Here is a 23,787-nt window from a genome sequence, read left to right as displayed (position 1 = left end):
TAGGCCCTGATGAAGGGGGCGGTTGTTTGCCCCCAAAACATATTGGCTCAGTTATAAAGTCTTCTATTCTATGAAATCTTCTATTATCACGCATTTGAGTAAATTTGTATCTGGGTGACTAATCTGTGATCTGGCGCGTTCATCTCATCCTTTTAGTTACTTACAAACCTGAGGCTGAGACAATTCTTCACCATTTGCCTCTATATTGTATAACCCGTCAGGCTGCTGGGATGAGTATTTGAGATGCCAGCACCCCCTTAGTTTGTGAATCGCTTGAGCAGCATCTCCTGGCACTTAGAGCAGTCCTCTAAAAAGGTTCATACCAATCTGAAGCTGGCCATATACTAGAATTTCAAATGAATGTTTGCAGGAACATTAATATAAACACCTGTATGAAAATAGCCAGTACATTCAATGACTGGATAAATGTTGGTCTAAAGTACTTCAAAATTTTATGTTCATTCAACATTCAATTTTGAAACAAACTTACTTTCTCGAACAATAACTACATACACTGATAGAAAGATTTTCCATCCTTCGAGTAAGGCCGCGTACACACGGGCGGACTTTTCGACCGGACTGGTCCGACAGACTTTCCAGCGGACTTTCGACGGACTTTCGACGGACTTCCGACTGACTTTTTAACGAACGGACTTGCCTACACACGATCACACGGAAGTCCGACGGATTCGTACGTGATGATGTACACCGGACTAAAATAAGGAAGTTGATAGCCAGTAGCCAATAGCTGCCCTAGCGTCGTTTTTTGTCCGTCGGACTAGCATACAGATGAGCGGATTTCTGGGTCCGGCGGAGTTACTACATAAAGATTTGAAGCATGTTCCAAATCTAAAGTCCGTCAGATTTGCGACTGGAAAAGTCCACTGAAGGACCGGTGAAGCCCACACACGATCGGATTGTCCGCCGGATTTGGTCCATCGGCGTCTGTTGGACAAGTCCGGTCGAAAAGTCCGACCGTGTGTACGTTGCATTAGAGATAAGGTGTAAAATAAACCTGTCAATGGTTCAAACAAACCACCTTGTCCAACATCAGTGCCTAACCACACAAATGCACTTCTGGAAGAATGGTCAAACATTCCCATAGAGACACTCCTAAACCTTGTGGACAGCCTTCCCAGAAGAGTTGAAGCTGTTATAGCTGCAAAGGGTGGGCCAACTCAATATTGAACCCTACAGACTTAGGGCTCCTTCACACGGACGTGTCCGTGTACGAAGCCCGCTCTGCTCAGAGGGGGATCGCTCCGTCGATCCCCACTGAGCAGGCAGGCAGATGACAATGTGTAGGTATGGACCTGTCAGAGCGCCGCTCTCCCCTATGGGGGATCAGATGACGACGGACCGTAGAGTCCGTCGTCACCTGATCCGATCCGCAGTCAGAGGGAAAAGTAGGTTTTTCCTCGGTCACAGTTTATCGGAGTGGGTCGGATGTCAGCAGACATGTCACCGCTGACATCCGATGCTCCATAGAGCGTCCATTCAGGTCAGCCTAAAAAACTGACAGGCGGACCTGAACCAGTTAAGTCTATATGGCCCTTAAAATAATATCGAAGGTTTCAACCTTCCTCAGAAATGCAAGAAAGTATTCCGTCACTACAAAAGCCTGTGCGTGGATATCCTCCTATTGCAGGAGACCCATTTTTCCAGTGCTAACCACCCACAATTCTTTGACAAATTCCGTTGCACAACCCACACCACTAAGTCTCGTAGAGTAGCCATATTCATAAAAAAACTTTGTGTTATTTGAGGTTGGTCATATCTACAAAGACCCTAGCAGCAGATTCATAATTTTACAAGGCAAGATCCAGGGTCGCGCCACAACTATTGCCTCTGTCTATGCTCCAAACGAAGCACAAGCTTCATTTTTTAAGCAATTTAATTGTGGGGGGAGACTTCAACCTCACGGCACACCCAAGTTTGGATAGAAGCAAAGTTACTACCTCCTCCAAGGCTTTCCCTAAATCAGTCACAAGTAGTTTGGGCTCACTACAACTAATAGATGCATGGCAAGTACATAACACGGGCTCCAGGTCCTACACCTTTTATTCCAACCCACATGACAGCTATGCTTGTCTTGATTACATCTTTTGTACCCCAACTGTCTTAGCAAATTCGACTAAAGCAGATATACACATCTGCCCCTGGTCAGATCATCATATATTAGCCATCTCAGTTTCCAGAATGGGCCTTGAGCCTACAACCTACACATGGAGACTCAACGACTCCTTGCTTACAGACCCCTCCATCATTGACACTCTTACGACACAACTTGGAGATTATTTTACAGATAATCAGCTCCCAGATACCTCATCGTGCACACTCTGGACGGCTCATAAAGCAGTTATGCGGGGCTTTATTATTAACATTGCATCCAACAAACATAAGGCTAAACTGACTGAGCTCCGTTCTGTTACAAAAGCATTAGATAAACTATATAACCGCTATAACTAATCCCCTTCCCCAGACCTTCTTCAACAAATAGATTGTAAAAAACAAGCGTTGGATTTCTTGCTATCTGACAGGACTGAGAGATCCTTGAGATGGGCTAATGCTAAATTTACAGTTGTGCTCATAATTTTACATACCCTGGCAGAATTTATGATTTCTTGTCCATTTTTCAGAGAATATGAATGATAACACAAACATTTTTCTTTCACTCATGGTTAGTGGTTGGCTGAAGCATTTTATTATCAATCAAGTGTGTTTACTCTTTTTAAATCATAATTACAACATACACTACCCAAATGACCCTGAAAAGTTTACATACCCCAGTTCTTAATACGATGTATTGCCCCCTTTAACATCAATGACAGCTTGAAGTTTTTGGTGGTATTTGTGGATGAGGCTTTTTATTTTCTCAGATGGTAAAGCTGCCCATTTCTCTTGGCAAAAAGCCTCCAGTTCCTGTAAATTCTTGTGCCGTCTTGCATGAACGGCACGTTTGAGATCTCCCCAGAGTGGCTCAATGATATTGAGGTCAGGAGACTGAAATGGCCACTCCAGAACCTTCACTTTATTCTGCTGTAGCCAATGACAGGTCGACTTGGCCTTGTGTTTTGCATCATTGACTTGATGATTCCTCTCCAAATGTAGCCAGAGTCTGGGAGTCCAGAAGCCAAAACCTGAGAGAGCTAGCAATGTGGAGACAGCTTTGGGAGAGAATGAAAAAAGGTTTTCACCACATTTGTTTTGTTGGTGATTAGGAGAAGCCCTTCACCTGTGAGCTAGGAATCTCTTCTGTTTATTTACTGCCTGAATGCCTATGCTGGAGCCTGTTTTCCTGTGATCCACATAGAGCCCTGGGTGGCTCAAAAGCATTTCCTGACTCTGTCTAGCGACATATGCCCCGTACACACGGTCGGACATTGATCGGAATCCTAGGATTTTTTCCGACGGATGTTGGCTCAAACTTGTCTTACATACACACGGTCACACAAAGTTGTCGGAAAATCCGATCATTCTGAACGCAGTGACGTAAAACACGTACGTCGGGACTATAAACGGGGCAGTAGCCAATAGCTTTCATCTCTTTATTTATTCTGAGCATACGTGGCACTTTGTGCGTCGGATTTGTGTACACACGATCGGAAATTCCGACAACGGATTTTGTTGTCGGAAAATTTTATAGCCTGCTCTCAAACTTTGTGTGTCGGAAAATCCGATGGAAAATGTGTGATGGAGCCCACACACGATCGGAATTTCTGACAACAAGGTCCTATCACACAATTTCCATCGGAAAATCCGACCGTGTGTACGGGGCATTAGTCACATTGTCTAAGGTGAGCGCTTTACCTTGGGGGGGGGTCACCTTTTGTTTCACCATCGCATGATCTGTGGCACATGGAATTTGAGCACGTTTGAATTCATCACTACTGAAGATCATCTGTTATTACTTTTGTGAAGGACTTTTGTGTTCAATATATATCTAGTTCATGATGGACTATTAAGTATATGTATCGCGTGACACTTTGCACTTTTTGGTTGGCACATGTCACTTTTTAGCATTTGTTTGCATGTATGAATTATTTTTGAAGCAATAACATTTATTATTATTACTATTATTACTTTGTATGTCAATTGCACTTTTTAGCACCTGTTTTGTACTCCTTTATTTTGGAGCAAATATATTTATTAATACTACCATTAATACTTCATATGCCCGTTGCACGATTTATTTGTGCACATTATGTTCATTTACTTTATGGGATACAGGCATACCCCACTTTTAAGTACACAATGGGGTTTATTTACTAACGCTGGAAAGTGCAAAAGCAGACTCACTACTGCATAGAAACCAATGAGCTTCTAACCTCAGCTTGTTCAATTAAACTTTGGTAATAATACCTTGAAGCTCATTGGTTTATATGCAGAAGTGAGCCTGATTTTGCACTTTCCAGCTTTAGTAAATATACCCCATTGTGTACTTAAAAGTGGGGTATGCCTGTATAGTACATAGCGTGGCAGATACCTTTGCACTTTGTTGTATATGTACTGTATCTCTTTGTGCCGTGATAGGGGCACGTTCAGCACACTCTAGCGCATCATTATTTTTATTTATTTGATATTTCACACGCAGTACAAGGCGTGATTCATGCATGCGGCTGTGTAGTGCTTATTCTTAGCACTAGGTTCATTGTGGCTCGTAGGATTTCTTTTTTTGCATACCAAATGACCTTACAACCTCTTTGCGGCATCACTTCTCATTTGCTTGGTGCACCCAAACATTCAGATACTTAGGAGTACAGATCACTACCACTTTTCAAGCCCTGTTTCAGGCAAATTATCACCCTATAGTCTCCCATATCAGAACCCTGTTAAAGACTTGGGATAAGTATCATATTTCATTCCTAGGCAAGGGTTACAGCCATAAAAATGGCCATATTCCCTAAGCTGCTTTTTTTTTTTTTTTTAGAGCCCTCCCCATCAATGTCTCTAAAACTTATATTGAATCAATCCAGAAGGACGTTAATAAGTTTATATGGCATCTCAAAAAAACACGATTCCACAAATCCTTGCTGTACAGACCCCAACCCCTTGGGGGGGCTAGGCCTCCCAGATTTGTGGCGCTATTATTTGGCAGCCAGATTAGCTCAAACAGCCCAATGGCACGCCCCTTCTACAGATATTCCTTGGCTAGCTTTTGAAACGTACTCTATTCTCCCCTTCATTTTATCAGGATTATTATGGTACAGATTTTTAAAAACGAGTCAAATTATATCACTGTATACTCCTTTCTAGGAGACCCAGATTTCCCCCCAACCTTCAACAACAGACATCGCTTCCTCCAATGGTGTATGGCTGGAGTAACAATATTTCAATCCTTCAAAGAGGGTTCTCACTTTAAAACTTTGCCTCAACACCAATTAGAGCATAATTTACCCTCCTTTGAGCAATTCCGTTACACGCAAATTAAGCACTTTTACCATAGCAAAGGCACTTTAGAATCCCGAACACATAGCACCCAATATGAACACATATGTGTACGCTCTTCCAGAGACAAAGGGATTATATCTAAAATCCAAAGCTTTCTCAATGAGTTTGCTATAGAGGAAAAAACTAAACCAATGCTTAGCTGGGAGGGAGAGATAGGTCATATTTTTGAGCCCCCCGAATGGAAAGAAATGCTGACAAACATGTTCAAGAACACAAGGTCGCATTCCATCCGTCAGACAGCTGTCAAACTTCATACCAGGTGGTATATGATGTCCACAAAACTCCATTCTATATACCCCACGGTATCTCCGCAGGGATTTGGGTTCATTAACCCCTATCTTCTGGAGTTTCGAGTTCCTTAAACCAATTTGGCAGCAAGCAGCTACAAAGACATCCACTATGGCAGGTCGCTTAATTACTCTCACCATACAAATGTGCCTTTGCTTCACCTCTATCCCAGATGTTCCTGCTCCATGCCAAAGACTGATCCATACGCTTTTCGTGGCCATCCACTGGATCACAGCACTAAACTGGCGTACCTCAGCTCTTTCCTGGTCGCAGGTACTAGCCAGAATGGAAGCTAGTAAACTTTCTGAGCGCATTCACCACACTTTGTTTATATGATACCATGCATATTTATGATAAAAAATGGAAACAATGGGATATCCCTATGTTATAACCCTGCAATATACCATGGATATATCTACATTTGATGTATAAACCCCTAATGCCGCGTACACACGGTCGGACTTTCTATCCTACTTGGTCCGGCACACTTTCCGACGGACTTTGTCCGCCAGGTGCGCCGGACTTTAAAACGGACGGACTTGCCCACACACACCCGGACTTTCCGGCGGGCTAAGTCCGCCCGTCTTTCCGACGGACTTTCGCCGGAGTTTCGGCGGACTTTCAGAATGAACGGACTTGCCCACACACGGACAAGTCCGTTCATTTTGAACGTGACTCAGGTGCGACGGGACTAGAAAAGGATGTCAATCTTGCCGCTTTTATCGGCGAGATTGACACCTTGCGAGCCCCGTCGCGGGGCATACCAGGCCCTTAGGTCTGGTATGGATTATAAAGGGAACCCCCTACGCCGAAAAAATGGGTGATGTTGACCACGCCCCCTAAAACGTCACAGTCCCAGCATGCCCAGGGACTGTGACATCAAAAGGGGGCGGGGTCTCCACCTATATAAGTCACAACGCAGCCCTCGGAGAGCAGTCCAGCAGGAGAGAGCGTCGTGTCAACATCTGGGGAAGAGAAGCCCAGAAGCCCAGAAGCCCAGAAGTCCGGACCTCTGCTGGCAAGAGAGCTACTTGAAGACAGCAGAGGAGCCGGCCGAAGAACAGGAACACCGGGAGAAGAGAGCGGAGAAGAACCAACCGGACGCCGGGAGAAGATGAAGCGGAGGGACCCCCGAAGCCGGAAGAAGACCCCCGAAGCCGGAGGAAGATCCCCCCCCCGGAGCTGTTTAATAAAATATTTTAAAAACCTGTGTAGTGTGTTTTATTACTTACACTTTTTCCCTAGGTGAATGGGTAGGGGTACCATGTACCCCATACTCATTCACATAGGGTGGGGGGCCGGGATCTGGGGGCCCCCTTATTAAAGGGGGCTCCCAGATTCCGATAAGCCCCCGCCCGCAGACCCCGACAACCAACGGCCAGGGTTGTCGGGAAGAGGCCCTTGTCCTCATCAACATGGGGACAAGGTGCTTTGGGGTGGGGGGGCCCCGCAGGGCGCCCCCCTCCCCCAAAGCACCCACCCCCCATGTTGAGGGCATGCGGCCTGGTACGGTTCAGGAGGGGGGGGGCGCTCGCTCGTCCCCACCCCCTTTCCTGACCGGCCAGGCTGCGTGCTCGGATCGGGGTCTGGTATGGATTTTAGGGGGGACCCCACGCCGTTTTTTCGGCGTAGGGGGTTCCCTTTATAATCCATACCAGACCTAAGGGCCTGGCATGCACCGCGCTCACCGCAATAGGTAAATTTGTTTTTCCTATTGCAGAGAGCGCGAGATGCAATACCCTGTCCTCGCGTCGTATCTGGTCCGTCGGACCAGCCTACACACGAGCGGGCTTTCCGTCGGACCAGCACACACACGAGCGGACTTTCCGCCCGAAACTGAGTCCTACGGAAAGATTTAAAACTTGTTTCAAATCTAGGTCCGGCGGGCTTTTGGGAAGAAGTCCGCCGGAAAAGTCCGCCGCCGCCCACACACGGGCGGATTGTCCGGCACACTCTGGTCCGCCGGACCAAGTATGCCGGAAAGTCCGACCGTGTGTACGCGGCATAAGACTTCTATATACTGTATACTGAAAGTATTCTATATGTGTTAATCCTTTTTAACTCATCTTCAATATCTCCCCATGTCTGATAGGTGCTTATTTTTTTATTTTTTTTAATAAGATGAATGACTTTGTCTGATATACTACATGTATGTTCATAATCTTTCAATAAAATCATTTGTAATAAAAAAAAAAAAAGTAGACACTTACAGTTTAGTAAACTTTCAGAAGCCCATGTAACCAGGCAGGCACGCCACTCTCACCTGATTGAAGATTTTTGGTGGTGGTTTATGGACTTTTTATATACTTACACAATTTATGTGGTTTATGAGCGTGGTATGGAAATTGAATCTATTTATTTCTTTTTTCACATCTAACCTTTGGTCAAACTACGAGCTGCTCTTTGTATTCATTTTGCATTTATCATTATTGTTATTGGTCTAGGGTGTTCGGCTAAAAGGTTTTTTTTAACCTAATTTATCACTGTATATACCAGACCTCTTATGTCCTCATTGAAGACCTAGGACCGGGACTCCAGACGCATTCAAAGCGACCAACTTTTTCCTGCATGGAGACACATATATTCTTCTCTTGTACCCATGAAAGGTTGCATGTCTTACCCAAATGGGTTACCGCAACCTTGTCAGGTGTGAGTTTTTTTATTTAAACCACCACTCTGAGAACAAATACTGTATATTCTGTTTGCCCCCTGCTTGCACTTTCAGTTTGTTGTGGAAATTTTATATTAATGTGTTGTCATAAGTCTCCCAGTGTGTCTGATCAACCACAGCCCGTTCTAAAGAACTGACTGGGGCAGATCGATGCTGGCTGAGACCTGTTAGGTAGTGGAAAACTTCCTGGTGTTTGGAGAGAGGTGTTTGCGGAGAGAGGACATGTCCGCCAGCAAAAGGGCCCCTGTGCAATGCACAGAACGATCGTCTGGTGGGGATGCGTTCACTCTGCAAAGACATTATCGGTTTATAGGTGTTTTGCTCTTGTCGCCCCTGGTATGCCTGATCAACATGTTTGGGGTGCCATGACCTACACCTGCAGATAATCTCTCATCCATGCACGAGGAACTTTAGTCATCGTCATTTAGTATATTGTATCATGTCCTGTAGTAATTGGTTGTTTTGTGTTCTGCTGTTAAATCCTTATATGGTCATTGATATCCTGTGAGGTCCCAAGCTTTGTAAGAGGTGTTTGGCTGTTGGAGGCGGAACCCTCGAGCTTTTGAGACCTCCTATTGATATGCTAATAAAGTGGCTCACGCAGACAGCTAAGGGAGGCTGGCTAGCAGTGTGTTTTTGGAACTTGAACGAGGAGGATGTGATTATTTGTCTAGTTGGTTGGATGGGGCACACACCAGAGGATGGATACGATCAAAAGGTGAGATGGTATTATATCATTTAGACAAAATTGTTATTATGATTAGAAACAGGAGATTTGGCTGTGTGCTTTGTGTACAACCAAATTTCGCTGACAAGTTTCACCCAGCAGACCCCTGAGGACCGCCACCATGAACACTATTTTCTATCCTGTTCTTTGGTATTTTCATACCATTGCAGTTAAAAACAAACATCGGTTTCACCCAACAAGCGCTTAGAAAATCGAATGAATGCTCGTAAAAATGAAAAATTTTAACAAAATTCTACAAGTGTATGGCCAGCTTAATAGTGGATTTAGCCTTTTTTTTAGAGAGATTTCCTCCCAGATTAAGAGGTTTGTCTAAATCCTTGTACACACAGACAGATTATTGGATGAATTTTCATCAGTTTTCTGTTGGATGTTAGTCTCAAATCGAAAGTGAAGAGGGTACTCACCATCAGCAAATTTTCTAACGACAGAATTCAACGTCAGAAGTGACATAAAGGGGGTTATTTACGAAAGGCAAATCCAGTTTGCCCTACAAGTGCACTTGGAAGTGCAGTCGCTGAAGATCGCTGTAGATCTGAGGGGAAGCTCTGAAATGAGGGGAAGCTCTGCTTATTTTATCATCCAATCAATTGCTGTTTTTTATTTTCCTTGCAAGTCCCCCTCAGATCTACAGCGACTGCACTTCCAAGTGCCCTTGCGGTGCACTTGTAGTGCAAAGTGGACTTGCCTTTGGTAAATAACCCCCAATGTGTTGAATTGTTTTGTATGTGTTCTTTCATTTCTGAGCATGCCTGCTCTTCAGATTTTTTTTTTTTTAAAAACGTACTTAATGAAAAGAAAATCGGATGTTGTGGCCACATCAGACAAAAATTTTCAAGCCTGCACATCCAGTTTTTGTCTGCCGAAAATTTGTAATCGGCTGTCAAAAGCAGCATAGTAACGATCAGAAAATCGGCAGATCGTTCATCGGACGAAGTTTATCTTCAGATTTTCCGACCGTGTGTACGGGCCTTTAGGCTGGGTTCACACTAGTGCCGGATGCGGCTCGCAGCAGGGGTCCCTGTTCTCCATTTCAGGTCCGAATTTTTGGCTGAATTTGGCCCTGAAACAGAGCCAAAGACGCACAGGACTCCTGTACAAATCCGCTCCCCAGCCACTCCGGAGATGTGTGAACCAGATCCATAGAGAAGCGGTCACAATCTCCTGTCATGCGACTTGGATGCGGGGAAATCCACATCCAATTCGCACTAGTGTGAACACAGCCTTAGACCCCATGAACACTATTAGATTTTATGCAGATTTTCGTCTTCAGATTTACCAAAATCATGTAGTGCAAGGGCCTGCCTAATTGCATACAATTTGAAACTCTTGAGGTTTGACCTCATATTATATATGGTTTTGGTAAATCTGAAGACAAAAATCTGCAGAAAATCTAGTGTGTATGGGGCTTCAGACAGGAAGGAAAGGAAAATCTCCCTAATAGGTCACAGACAGCCAAAAAAAAAAGGGAGGAAAGAAATTTCTGTTGTATCCAAAACCATCAAAAAGTTTTGACTTTGGATAAAATTTAATTATTTATGTAACTTTTTGCAAACATTTTATTCTATTTATAACATTCAATTACATACTCAACTCTATAGTACTGGCTTTAAAAAAAAAACTCTGCTATATACAATTTATCAGAAGAGGTTGATTTATAATAATAATAATAATAATAATAATAATAATAATAAAGAAGTCACTTCATTTGTCCATGATCCATAGGTGCCCATTTACTACAGGCTGGACGTCAGATCTGTTGCAACATCCCTACTTAGTCATTATAATGTGCCAACAGTTGACTGGATCTTGCACGTGATCTTGAGTGATGGTGCAACAAAGTAATACAAGAATCTTTCAATGTGATAGCGCTATAAATAACCCTAAAATAATGGCAATAAAATAAAAAATATTATACCAGTCTAGGAACCTCAAACGTTCCTATATAAAATCTCTATGCTTTGCTAAAACTTTACGAACTTTCTTCTCGCAGTGCTGCTAAACTGGAAATTTAGGCAAAATCTCCCCATGTTGCTTGTAACATTTCATTTCTCTTTGTAAAAAGAATCAGATGACCTTTATGACTCAGCCACTCTTAGCACCGTAGAAAGTTACCGCCACAGTCGGGAAGATGGCTTTTGTGAACGTTTCAACTTTTCAACTTTTTTTTTTTTTTTGCTTTTGATCATGGAAGAGTTTGATCTGTTTCATGTAGACTTTTCTCCATCATTGGTATGCAGAGGCTGGAAAACAAGACAGACTTGTTATGAATTATTGATCATTGATTATCCAGGCCCTGGACTCCCTGGTAATGCAGAGATTCTCTACATCTCTGTTAATAAGGTTTACATTAGAGCGGAACTTGTGTAAGAATATTACTAGAGATTTGAGGGCAGTTTTGCTAATAGTAAAAGTCGGTAAATCTTCTAATGGGTACACCTGTTCTGGTAACAACTGCTAAATAGGGGATTTCTTCTCACTCTGGAGTTCTTACAAGTGGGTTGTAGTGGGCACAGTTCAGGGCACGACAGACTTACTAAGCCCAAAATTTACAGAAAAATATAAGGGTGGACTTTTAAGGTGCCCAAGGCTCACACATATGAAAATTACATTTTATTCAATTTTATTGGATAACAATTCATTTATTTAATAAAACTGGATATATCTTAATTATTAAATCCTTGGGCACCTTAAAATTGCCCCTTATATTTTTCTCGCTTTCTGTTGTATCTCTAATGCCCTGTACACACGGTCGGACATTGATCGGGCATTCCGACAACAAAATCCATGGATTTTTTCCGACGGATGTTGGCTCAAACTTGTCTTGCATACACACGGTCACACAAAGTTTTCGGAAAATCCGATCGTTCTGAACGCGGTGACGTAAAACACGTACGCCGGGACTATAAACGGGGCAGTAGCCAATAGCTTTCATCTCTTTATTTATTCTGAGCATGCGTGGCACTTTGTGCGTCAGATTTGTGTAAACACGATCAGAAATTCCGACAATTTTGTTGTCGGAAAATTTTATAGCCTGCTCTCAAACTTTGTGTGTCGGAAAATCAGATGGAAAATGTGTGATGGAGCCCACACACGGTCAGAATTTCCGAAAAACAAGGTCCTATCACACATTTTCCGTCGGAAAATCCGACCGTGTGTACGGGGCATAAGACAGAGAATGAAGGTAATTCTTACCATTGGATAGGATCAAAAAATAATAACATTAAAGAACAAGACCTAAATAGAGTTCTGATTCTAGTTACCAATACAACAATTATACCAATTATTACCAATAATTATTATTACCAATATAACAGATATATCTTTATTAGCCCAAATGTGTAGAAGACATATAAACAATTGGCCACAGATTTGCCTGCTTCCCTGTACCGATGAAAAATAGGAAATACCAAAAAAAAAAAAATGTGAAAATTGAAACCTTCACATAGTCAAAACTAATTATACACAATATTCAATTAATTGATATAGAAGGTGTATCCAGTTATCTGCTGCATGATTTTCCAACATAGTTATGTTTGTACTAGTTGTATTTGGTGACATGACCAGCCACTGCAGAAAAGAGCTGTGTTATTATATATATATTAATATATGCAGTGTCTTGAAAAAGTATTCATACCCCTTGAAGTTTTCCACATTTTGTCATGTTCCAACCAAAAACGTAAATGTATTTTATTGGGGTTTTATATGATAGACCAGGGATCCTCAAACTACGGCCCCGCAGCTGTTCCGGAACTACACATCCCATGAGGCATTATAAAACTCTGATATTTACAGACATGGCTAGGCATGATGGGAATTGTAGTTCTTGAACAATTGGAGGGCCATAGTTTGAAGACCCTTGTGATAGACCAACACAAAGAGACACATAATTGTGAAGTGGATGGAAAATGATAAATGGTTTTCAAAGTTTTTTACAAATAAATATGTGAAAAGTGTGGCGTGTATTTGTATTCAACCCCCTGGTCTCTGATAACCCTAACTAAAAATTTGTAGGACCAATTGCCTTTGGAAGACACCTAATTGATAAATAGAGTCCACCTGTGTGTAATTTAATCTCAGTATAAGTACAGCTGTTCCGTGAAGCCCTCAGAGGTTTGTTAGAGAACCTTAGTGAACAAACAGCATCATGAAGGCCAAGGAACACATCAGACAGGTCAGGGATAAAGTTGTGGAGAAGTTTAAAGCAGGGTTATGTTATAAAAAATATCCCAAGCTCTGAACATCTCACGGAGCACTGTTCAATCCATCATCCAAAAATGGAAAGAGTATGGCACAACCGTAAACCTACCAAGACATGGCCGTCCACCTAAACTGACAGGCCGGGCAAGGAGAGCATTAATCAGAGAAGCAGCCAAGAGGTCCATGGTAACTCTGGAGGAGCTGCAGAGATCCACAGCTCAGGTGGGAGAATCTGTCCACAGGACAACTATTAGTCGTGTTCTCCACAAATCTGACCTTTATGGAAGAGTGGCAAGAAGAAAGCCGTTGTTGAAAGAAAGCCAAAAGAAGTCCCATTTGCAGTTTGCGAGAAGCCATGTGGGGGACAAAACAAACATGTAGAAGAAGGAGCTCTGATCAGATGAGACCAAAATTGATCTTTTTGGCCTAAAAGCAAAACGCTATTTGTGGCGGAAAACTAACACTGCACATCACCCTGAACACACCATCCCCACCGTGAAACATGGTGGTGGCAGCATCATGTTGTGGGGATGCTTTTCTTCAGCAGGGACAGGGAAGCTGGTCAAAGTTGATGGGAAGATGGATGGAGCCAAATACAGGGCAATCTTAGAAGAAAACCTGTTATGCCGCGTACACACGGTCGGACTTTCGACCGGACTGGTCTGACGGACGCCGACGGACCAAAGCCGGCGGACAATCCGATCGTGTGTGGGCTTCACCGGACCTTCAGCGGACTTTTCCAGTCGCAAATCTGACGGACTTTAGATTTGGAACTTGCTTCAAATCTTTACGTCGTAACTCCGCCGGACCCAGAAATCCGCTCGTCTGTATGCTAGTCCGACGGATAAAAACCGACGCTAGGGCAGCTATTGGCTACTGGCTATCAACTTCCTTATTTTAGTCTGGTGTACATCATCACGTACGAATCCGTCTAACTTTGGTGTGATCGTGTGTAGGCAAGTCCGTTCGTTAGAAAGTCCGCCAAAAGTCCATTGAAAGTCTGTTGGACGGGCTGTTGGACTTTTGTAGCCGAAAAGTCCGATTGTGTGTACACGGCATTAGAGTCTGCGAAAGACTTGAGACTGGGGCAGAGGTTCACCTTCCAGCAGGACAACGACCCTAAACATACAGCCAGAGTAACAATGGAATGGTTTAGATCAAAGCATATTCATGTGTTAGAATGGCCCAGTCAAAGTCCAGACCTAAATCCAATTGAGAATTTGTGGCAAGACTTCAAAATTTCACAGAAGCTCTCCATCCAATCTGACAGAGCTTGAACTATTTTTCAAAGAAGAATGGGCAAAAACGTCCCTCTCTAGATGTACAAAGCTGGTAGAGACATCCCCAAAAAGACTTGCAGCTGTAATTGCAGAGAAAGGAGGTTCTACAAAGTATTGACTCAGGGGGGCTGAATACAAATGCACCCCACACTTTTCATATATTTGTTAAGCATTTTGGAAACCATTTATCATTTTCCTTTCACTTCACAATTATGTGTCACTTTGTGTTGGTCTATCACATAAAATCCCAATAAAATACATTTACGTTTTTGGTTGTAAAATGACAATATGTGGAAAATTTCAAGGGGTATGAATACTTTGTCAAAGCACTGTAATTATTAATTAAAAAATAATCATCATCATAATAAACATAATAATAATAATTATTATTATTGTTGTTATTATTTTTATTGTTATATTCTTAGTAGTGGTAGTAGTATGATTATTATTATTATTATCATTCAGGTAAATATTTAAGGATTTTTTTAATTTGTTATAATAACAAGGGGATGGATGGTAAAGATGGTGTGTACGGATTTACGTGTTTAATGTGGGTTTACATTCAAGGTTACAATCGAATTCGAGTGTATGAGACACCCCTTACCCTTGCTCATTATTCAGTGTTTATGAAATGTTAAAATACCTGTTTAGAAGTAACTAAAAAATATGTCTCTGTCATTACAGGTCAATGAGCAAGCTAACCCAGCTGGAGAGACTTGACCTGGGCAATAATGAATTCAGTGAGCTGGTAAGGAGACAAATGTAACCACATATTAGAGGCTCATTAGAACAATTATTTTCTAACAGTGGGGCTACAGTATATAATGGGTGAACAGATAAAGGGGAATTATTCAAAACTGGAGAAGTCAGAATCTGAAGCAGTTATGCATGGCAACCAATCAGCTTCCATCTTTCATTTTCAAAGATTAACTGAACAAGCTGGAGATAGAAGCCAATTGGTCACCATGCACAGCTGTTCCAAATTCTGTCTGCTCCAGTTTTGATAAACCCCCCTATAGAGTTTAACCAGGGGGCTGCAAAAAATATGTGCTGTGTACCATTTATTAGGGGATTTTTGTATAGTGCAGGAGAGACACTTATATTCGGATTGGTAGGTCTCTGATTCCTGAAAGAGAAGGATGGCATAAAAAGTGATAGACCACAACAGAGTCCAAGGAAACATTAAACGTTGTTGCTGAATCTATTTTGGATAATGTATCCTTCACACAAACTTCATATAAATTAATTTATCTAATTGTGCTATTTGAGTCCTTACAGGGTATGTACAACATCCAAGCCCTGATGAAGAGATGTTCAGACAATCGAAATGTGTTGTTTTTTTTAATTATTTGATGAACAGTTGCAGTTTCCTTGGTCTCTTTTATGATTTGGTGTGGTTAATGCCATCTGTTTCTGGATTCTGATTGTGTTCCTTTCTGAAGGCCATCAAGCCTTGGAAATTGGTTTGGCACTCTGCAATATTGCACCACTTATTATTGGTTTTCCAGGGAACTCTCTAATACCTATTTTAATCTTTAATTTCTGGTGGCCTTAAAGTAGAGTTCTAGATAAAACCTAACTACTCCTAAAGTGATAGTAAAGTTTGTTAAAGTAAAAAAAAAAAAAAATCACCCAGCAAGGCAATGTCCTAATGTGCTATGAGAGACTTACCTTAAAACAAAGCCCTCCAGTGGCGTTGTGTCCTTGCTGACAGGTTTTCCATCTTCTCCTGGTCTTCCTTCTGGGTTCGCAGCCTCCGGCCATCTGACTGGCCGAGCCGAGATGATGTCACTCCCACGCATGCACGCGGGAGTCACGAGTGACGGCACAGACCTCTCCTAAACGCTGCACATTTAGGAGATATTCATTTTGCCTACAGGTAAGCTTCATTATAAGCTTATTTGTAGGTAAAAGTACCAGAAACTACTTTACTACCACTTTAAAAATGCTCCCTCTCCCTTCTGAACACCTATGCTGACTAACCTGTGTAAAAAAAGATTTACAGTATCCCACAAAAGTAAGTACACCCCTCACATTTTTTGTAAATATTTTATTCTATCTTTTCATGTGACAACACTGAAGAAATGACACTTTGCTACAATGTAAAGTAGTGAGTGTACAGCTTGTATAACAGTGTAAATTTGCTGTCCCCTCAAAATAACTCAACACACAGCCATTAATGTCTAAACCGCTGGCAACAAAAGTGAGTACACCCCTAAGTGAAAATGTCCAAATTGGGCCCAAAGTGTCAATATTTTGTGTGGCCACCATTATTTTCCAGCACTGCCTTAACCCTCTTGGGCATGGAGCTCACCAGAGCTTCACAGGTCGCCACTGGAGTCCTCTTCCACTCCCCCATGACGACATCACAGAGCTGGTGGATGTTAGAGACCTTGTGCTTCTCCACCTTCCGTTTGAGGATGCCCCACAGATGCTCAATAGGGTTTAGGTCTGGAGACATGCTTGGCCAGTTCATCACCTTTACCCTCAGCTTCTTTAGCAAGGCAGTGGTCTTCTTGGAGGTGTGTTTGGGGTCGTTATCATGTTGGAATGCTGCCCTGCGGCCCAGTCTCTGAAGGGAGGGGATCATACTCTGCTTCAGTATATCACAGTACATGTTGGCATTCATGGTTCCCTCAATGATCTGTAGCTCCCCAGTGCCGGCAGCACTCATGCAGCCGCAGACCATGACACTCCCACCACCATGCTTGACTGTAGGCAAGACACACTTGTCTTTGTACTCCTCACCTGGTTGCCGCCACACACGCTTGACACCATCTGAACCAAATAAGTTTCTTGGTCTCATCAGACCACAGGACATGGTTCCAGTAATCCATGTCCTTAGTCTGCTTGTCTTCAGCAAACTGTTTGCGGGCTTTCTTGTGCACCATCTTTAGAAGATGCTTCCTTCTTTGATGACAGGCATGCAGACCGATTTGATGCAGTGTGCGGCGTATGGTCTGAGCACTGACAGGCTGACCCCCAATCCTTGAACCTCTGCTGTAAGGCTGGCAGCACTCATACGTCTATTTCCTAAAGACAACCTCTGGATATGACGCTGAGCATGTGACCTCAACTTCTTTGGTGGACCATGGTGAGGCCTGTTCTGAGTGGAACCTGTCCTGTCAAACCGCTGTATGGTCTTGGCCACCATGTTGTAGCTCAGTTTCAGGGTCTTGGCAATCTTCTTATAGCCTAGGCCATCTTTATGTAGAGCAACAATTCTTTTTTTCAGATCCTCAGAGAGTTCTTTGCCATGAGGTGCCGTGTTGAACTTCCAGTGACCAGTATGAGAGAGTGAGAGCGATAACACCAAATTTAACAAACCTGCTCCCCATTTACACCTGAGACCTTGTAACATTAACGAGTCACATGACATCGGGGAGGGAAAATGGCTAATTGGGCCCAATTTGGACATTTTCACTTAGGGGTGTACTCACTTTTGTTGCCAGCGGTTTAGACATTAATGGCTGTGTGTTGAGTTATTTTGAGGGGACAGAAAATTTACACTGTTATACAAGCTGTACACTCACTACTTTACATTGTAGCAAAGTGTCATTTCTTCAGTGTTGTCACATGAAAAGACAGAACAAAATATTTACAAAAATGTGAGGGGTGTACACTCACTTTTTGTGAGACACTGTATATACTTACCTATTTTCAGCCCCTTTAAATGATCCAGCTTCCCTGTATCTGCCAGTGGCGGCTGCAGGGGAGAGGAGAGAGTGCTGACAACAGCTGGGACATGGGAGCCTATGAGTGACTTCACCACTCCAGGGTTTCCCAGCTGTTGTAGAGCACTCTCTCCTCTCCCCTGCAGCCGCCTCTAGCTGACACAGGGGATCACGTGACCGGACTAAAAATAGGTAAGCAAATACATTTTTTTCAGAAGTGTTAGGAGGGCGGAGGGAGCATTTTTAAGACTAGTTAGGTTTGTGCTGGAATTCTATATTACGCTATCTATACATTCCTGTTTAATCGTCTGAAATTTAAAGTGGTTCTAAAGCCATAAGGTTTTTTTTTTACCTTAATGCATTACCTGCATTTACGGTAAAAAACCTTTCACTAGTTGTTCCCCTCCCCAATTACTTACCTGAGTCCTGTATTGATCCAGCACTGTGCCCAGCTGCAGCAGCACTGGTTCTCTCCCTCTCCCCGCTCACAGGTTCAGAGACAGCAGCGGGAGCCATTGGCTCTTGCTACTGTCAATTAAATCCAGAGAGCAGAGAGTGGAGGGCGGGACCGAGCTGTGCTGTGTCTGTCTATGGACGCACACAGTCCGGCTCAGGATAGAGCCTGCACACGTGCCCATACAGAGTTACGCTGAAACCGCGGAAAGTTTTGCAGATTTAAAATGATATTTTATATTATGGGGCCACTGAAGACATGAAGTGCGCTCAGTGGAGCCGTTCTACCAACATTCCTTATTGCATTCATTTCCCAACGTACGCTCAGTGAATAAACAGATCTGGTTGCTACTGCGGGGCAGGCAAGTGTGTGATGTGTTTATTAGACGGTGCTGTAATAACGGGATGAAATAAGCCCACTTTGTCATCTCTTTTGCAGCCAGAGGGCCTGGAGCAGATACAGCATCTGAAGGAGCTGTGGATCGACAATAACTCACTCCAGAAGCTGCCTGGGGTAATCATTTTACACCGCGCTTTACTTTTCCACGCTACACAGATTTTCCACTCAATATTTTGTTTAAATCCGTGTCTACAATATAAATACAAAATCCCTGCTTGGCCAGCTCAGGACAAACCCGGCGCTGTAAGCAGCTGACACAGTGTAATCTTCTGCTGCATCTTCAGTGGGACGCGGATTAACTTTTTGACCTAATTTCCACATTGTGGAAGTGAAATGACTCTTAGTGAAAAGGAAAGGTTCCGTGATTAGGAGCTCTCTGTGTGTTATTATGGCGAGGCTCCTTGGATGGGCCTCCGTTTTCAGCTTCAGGGCGCCAGAAAGTCGCTTCAAAGCTGAAAATGGACTCGGGGTCAGGAAAGCCAGAATTGTCCTTTGAAGTGTATGAAAGCAGATCTGGTGTACGAGTCCTTCCTGGGTCTGTGCATTGCAGCATAACAATAGAGATCTATCTATCTATCTATCTATCTATCTATCTATCTATCTATCTATCTATCTATCTATCTATCTATCTATTTATCTATTTATCTGTTTTCATTATCTTCCTTCTACCTATCTTCATTTTTTGCTTTCCTTGCTTCCTTCCTTCTTTCCTTCCTTCCTTCCTTCCTTCTTTCCTTGCTTCCCTCCGTCCTTCCTTCCTTCCTTCCTTCCTTCCTTCCTTCCTTCCTTGCTTCCTTCCGTCCTTCCTTCCTTGCTTCCTTCCGTCCTTCTTTCCTTCCTTCTTTCCTTGCTTCCTTCCTTCCTTCTTTCCTTCCTTCTTTCCTTCCTTCCTTCCTTCCTTCCTTCCTTCCTTCCTTCCTTCCTTCCTTCCTTCTTTCCTTCCTTCTTTGCTTCCTTCCTGCTTTCCTTCCTTCCTCCCTACCTTCCTTCCTTCCTTCCTTCCTTCCTTCCTTCCTTCCTTCCTTCCTTCCTTCCTTCCTTTCTTTCTTTCCATTCTTTCTCTCTCTTTCCTTCCTTTCTTCCTTTTTCAATCTTTCTCTCTTTCTATATTTTCTCCCTCTTTAAAGTGATTGTAAAGGCTTTTCTTTAAATAACAAACATGTTATTCTTAACTCCTCTGTGCAGTTGGTTTTGCACAGAGCAGAAGAGATCCTCTTCTCGGATCCCTCTTTGCTGCTCCTGGCCCCTCCCTCCCATCGAGTGCCCTCATAGTCAGCAGCTTCCTATGGGTCCACTGGAGCTGAGTCACAGCTCCGTGTGTCCATTCAGACACAGAGCCCCAACCCCGCTCTCCCCTGATTGGCTGACTGACTTTGATTGACAGTTGCGCAAGACAAGGGCGCCGCTGCTGTGTCACAGCCAATCAGGAGGAGTGTTCCGGATGGCTTAGACATTCATGGACATCGTTGGAGAGAAATGGGGCTCAGGTAAGTAATTAGGGGGTGATGGTGTGGCTGCTACACACACAAGGTTTTTTATTTTAATGCATAGAATGCATTAAGATAAAAAGAAAACTACTGCCTTTCATCTCCTTTAAGCCTTCCTTTCTCTCTCTCTCTCTCTGTCCCAGCATAGCTTTCTTTCCTTCCTTCCTTTTTTTCTTTCCTTCCTTCCTTTTTTCTCTCTCTTTCCTTCCTTCCTTTTTTTCTCTCTCTTTCCTTCCTTCCTTTTTTTCTCTCTCTTTCCTTCCTTCCTTTTTTTCTCTCTCTTTTAGCCTATCATCCTTTTTCTCTCTCTCTCTCTCTCTCTCTCTCTCTCTCTCTCTCTCTCTCTCTCTCTCTCTCTCTCTCTCTCTCTCTCTCTCTCTCTCTCTCTTTTAGCCTACCTCCGTCTCTCTCTCTCTTTCTATCCCCCTCTTTCTTTTCTTCCTTTCTTTCTCCCTCTTTCCTTCCTTCCTTTCTTCCTTTCTCAGTCTCTTTCTATCTTTTCTCTCTCTTTTAGCCTATCTTCTTCTCTCTCTCTCTCTCTCTTTGTATCTCCTCTTTCTCTTTCTATCCCCCTCTTTCTTTTTCTTTCTTTCTTTCTTTCTTTCTTTCTTTCTTTCTTTCTTTCTTTCTTTCTTTCTTTCTTTCTTTCTTTCTTTCTTTCTTTCTTTCTTTCTTTCTTTCTTTCTTTCCTTCCTTCCTTCCTTCCTTCCTTCCTTCCTTCCTTCCTTCCTTCCTTCATTTTTTTTTCTCTCCTTCCTTCCTTCCTTCCTTTTTTTCTCTCTCTTTCCTTCCTTCCTTTCTACACTATCTCTCTCTTTTAGCCTATCATCCTTTTTCTCTCTCTCTCTCTCTCTCTCTCTCTCTCTCTCTCTCTCTCTCTCTCTCTCTCTCTCTCTCTCTCTCGTATTTCTCTTTCTATCTTTCTCTTCCTCTTTCTCTTTCTCTTTCTCTCTCTAACCCCGTTTGAGGTCCCATTTACACCTCAGCATTTTGTAACGTGAAGTTCCAAGACGCTTAACATATAAAATCCCATGGTTTTCAGTTGTGCCTGTTCACACCTGAGCACAGTGTAACTTGAAGCTTGAAGCTCAAAAAAGTACATGAGCTTCTACTGAGTTACCAACCTTTATGCGTTTTTGTCCCCACTATACTTCAATTAGGCATGAAAATCTGCATGAACATGTGTGCAAAATAACGCACAAAAACATGTTTGTTTTTTTCTTTTATTCCCTATGAACTAGCTTTCCATTGGCTATAAATAGTTTAAAAAAATGCCTGAAATGTCCCCAAATGTCGCTACAAAACTCAAATAGAAAAGTCTGCAAAACAACCGAAGATGCTCAGCGCCAGTGTGAATGGAGCCTGAAACCTAAAAGGGAAACTGTTAGGTCTCGTTCACATGTGCTTTGATCCCTGGAGAGTGATCTGTATTCGAATCACTCTTTAGAGAGCATTTGACAGGCGGTGAGTAGGTGTTGTCACTGCTTAAACCCAACACTACCGCACAACAACTGTGTGCTTGCAGAGCAGCCCCATTCACTTGAATGGGTTGTACTCGCCGGGTGTTATACCCGCTGAAAGCAATGGGGGTATAATTGATGCTACAACCATGGCATGTGTACACCCACAGTCACTGCCTCTGCAGCTAAAAGTGATCTGCTGTGGGAGGTGGTAAAAACATGGCTCAACCATGGGGTTTTACCACTCCTCAACCACTACTGTGAACAAGTACATGGCTATAGTTACATTACGGTAGGTAGAAAACATAGAAAATGTGTTGTAAATATGCACATGTGCGTAGCTAAAAAAATTGTCTGTCTGTAACAAGTCTATAGGAAAATTGAAACACCTCATCTACCTGGACATGTCCAAGAATCGGATCGAGACTATAGAAATGGAAATATCCGGATGTGAGTGCATCGAAGACCTTTTACTGTCCTCCAATCTCTTGCAGCACTTGCCTGACTCGTTAGGTAAGAATGTGTTCATTGGCTGATTGCTGTTTGTTGCTGCAGATGTGTGACCAATGTGCTGCTAATTCCGGAGCCGGGATCAAAGTTGTACTCATAGGTGGGCGCAGTCTATTGCACCCCAAAGCTCAAACACACATGACTTTCTCTGTAGCCTCAACTCAGGGCCGGGGCAAGGGGTGGGCAGGAGGGGCAGCTGCCCTGAGCACTATGGTATCATGTGGGATGTGGGGGGGGGGGGGGCACAAAGAGACAGGGGGGAGGGATTTGTCTTGGAATTAGGGGGTAAGAATTGTTCTAGAAGGAGAAATTGTGGGGGGGGGGGGGGCAATGCTAGGAAATGTCATTTAGGAGATTTTTGCAGGGAGGAGGGATGGGGGAAGAGGATTTGTGCTAGGAGGGGGGATTTGGGGTGTTTGTGCTAGAAGAGGTAATATGGTAGAGGGGGGAGGGGATTTGTGCGTGGTGGGGGGAGACTATGTGTATTCGGGGGGGGGGGGGATTTGAGGAGTAGAGGATTTGTGCTAGGAGGAGTGATTTTTTTTTTGGGGGGGGGTGTGTGTGCGGGGGGGATTTAGGGGGAGAATGAACTTGAGCTGGGAGGGGGATGGGGGTCAAAGATTTGTTCTGGGAGGGGGGGTTTTTGGAAGGGGGCGGATTTGTCCTAGGAGGAGGGGGAATTTATGCTTAGGTGGTAAGCATGCAGATTAGTGCTCAATTTTTTATTTTATTTTTTGGAGGGGGGGTTTGCTAACACATAATGCTCATTTTTTTTGTTCCTCCATCCATGCTCACAGCACGGATGGAAAAATCTTCCACTCTGGGCTATTGTATAAAAAAAAATCCAAGTTCTTCTTAGCATGTCATTGCTCCAGTGCTGTGCCCAGCTTCCTCCTCTATCCAGCATTGGCAGTCCTCTTCATAACATTCTGCCCATTTCCTATAAGCCCATACAAACATCAGTGGTAGTAGTCAAGGACTTTTAGAGGAACATATACAGTGCCTTGAAAAAGTATTCATACCCATTGAAATTTTGCACATTTTGTGATGTTACAACCAAAAACGTAAATGCATTTTATTTGGATTTTATGTGATAGACCAACACAAAGTGGCACATAATTGTGAAGTTGAAGAAAAATGATAAATGGTTTTCAAATTTTTTTACAAA

The 23,787-nt window shown here is 43.1% G+C and overlaps 1 protein-coding gene across 5 annotated transcripts in view; it reads left to right on the top strand.

The window, feature by feature from the left end:
- LRRC7 (leucine rich repeat containing 7) overlaps nucleotides 1–23,787 on the top strand; it is a 508,948-nt gene that overhangs the window by 332,156 nt on the left and 153,005 nt on the right. For all 5 annotated transcript variants that reach the window (XM_073593758.1, XM_073593756.1, XM_073593759.1 and 2 more), the window contains 3 exons: nucleotides 15,320–15,383; nucleotides 19,202–19,276; nucleotides 22,478–22,622. In XM_073593758.1, the coding sequence (XP_073449859.1) occupies nucleotides 15,320–15,383; nucleotides 19,202–19,276; nucleotides 22,478–22,622 (284 nt within the window). The remainder of the gene's footprint in view (nucleotides 1–15,319; nucleotides 15,384–19,201; nucleotides 19,277–22,477; nucleotides 22,623–23,787) is intronic.

Source organism: Aquarana catesbeiana, linkage group LG07 (assembly GCF_042186555.1).
Source record: "Aquarana catesbeiana isolate 2022-GZ linkage group LG07, ASM4218655v1, whole genome shotgun sequence".
Classification (NCBI taxonomy): domain Eukaryota; kingdom Metazoa; phylum Chordata; class Amphibia; order Anura; family Ranidae; genus Aquarana; species Aquarana catesbeiana.
The sequence above is the reverse complement of the archived record's forward strand: the minus strand, read 5'-3'. Positions and strand labels throughout refer to the sequence as shown.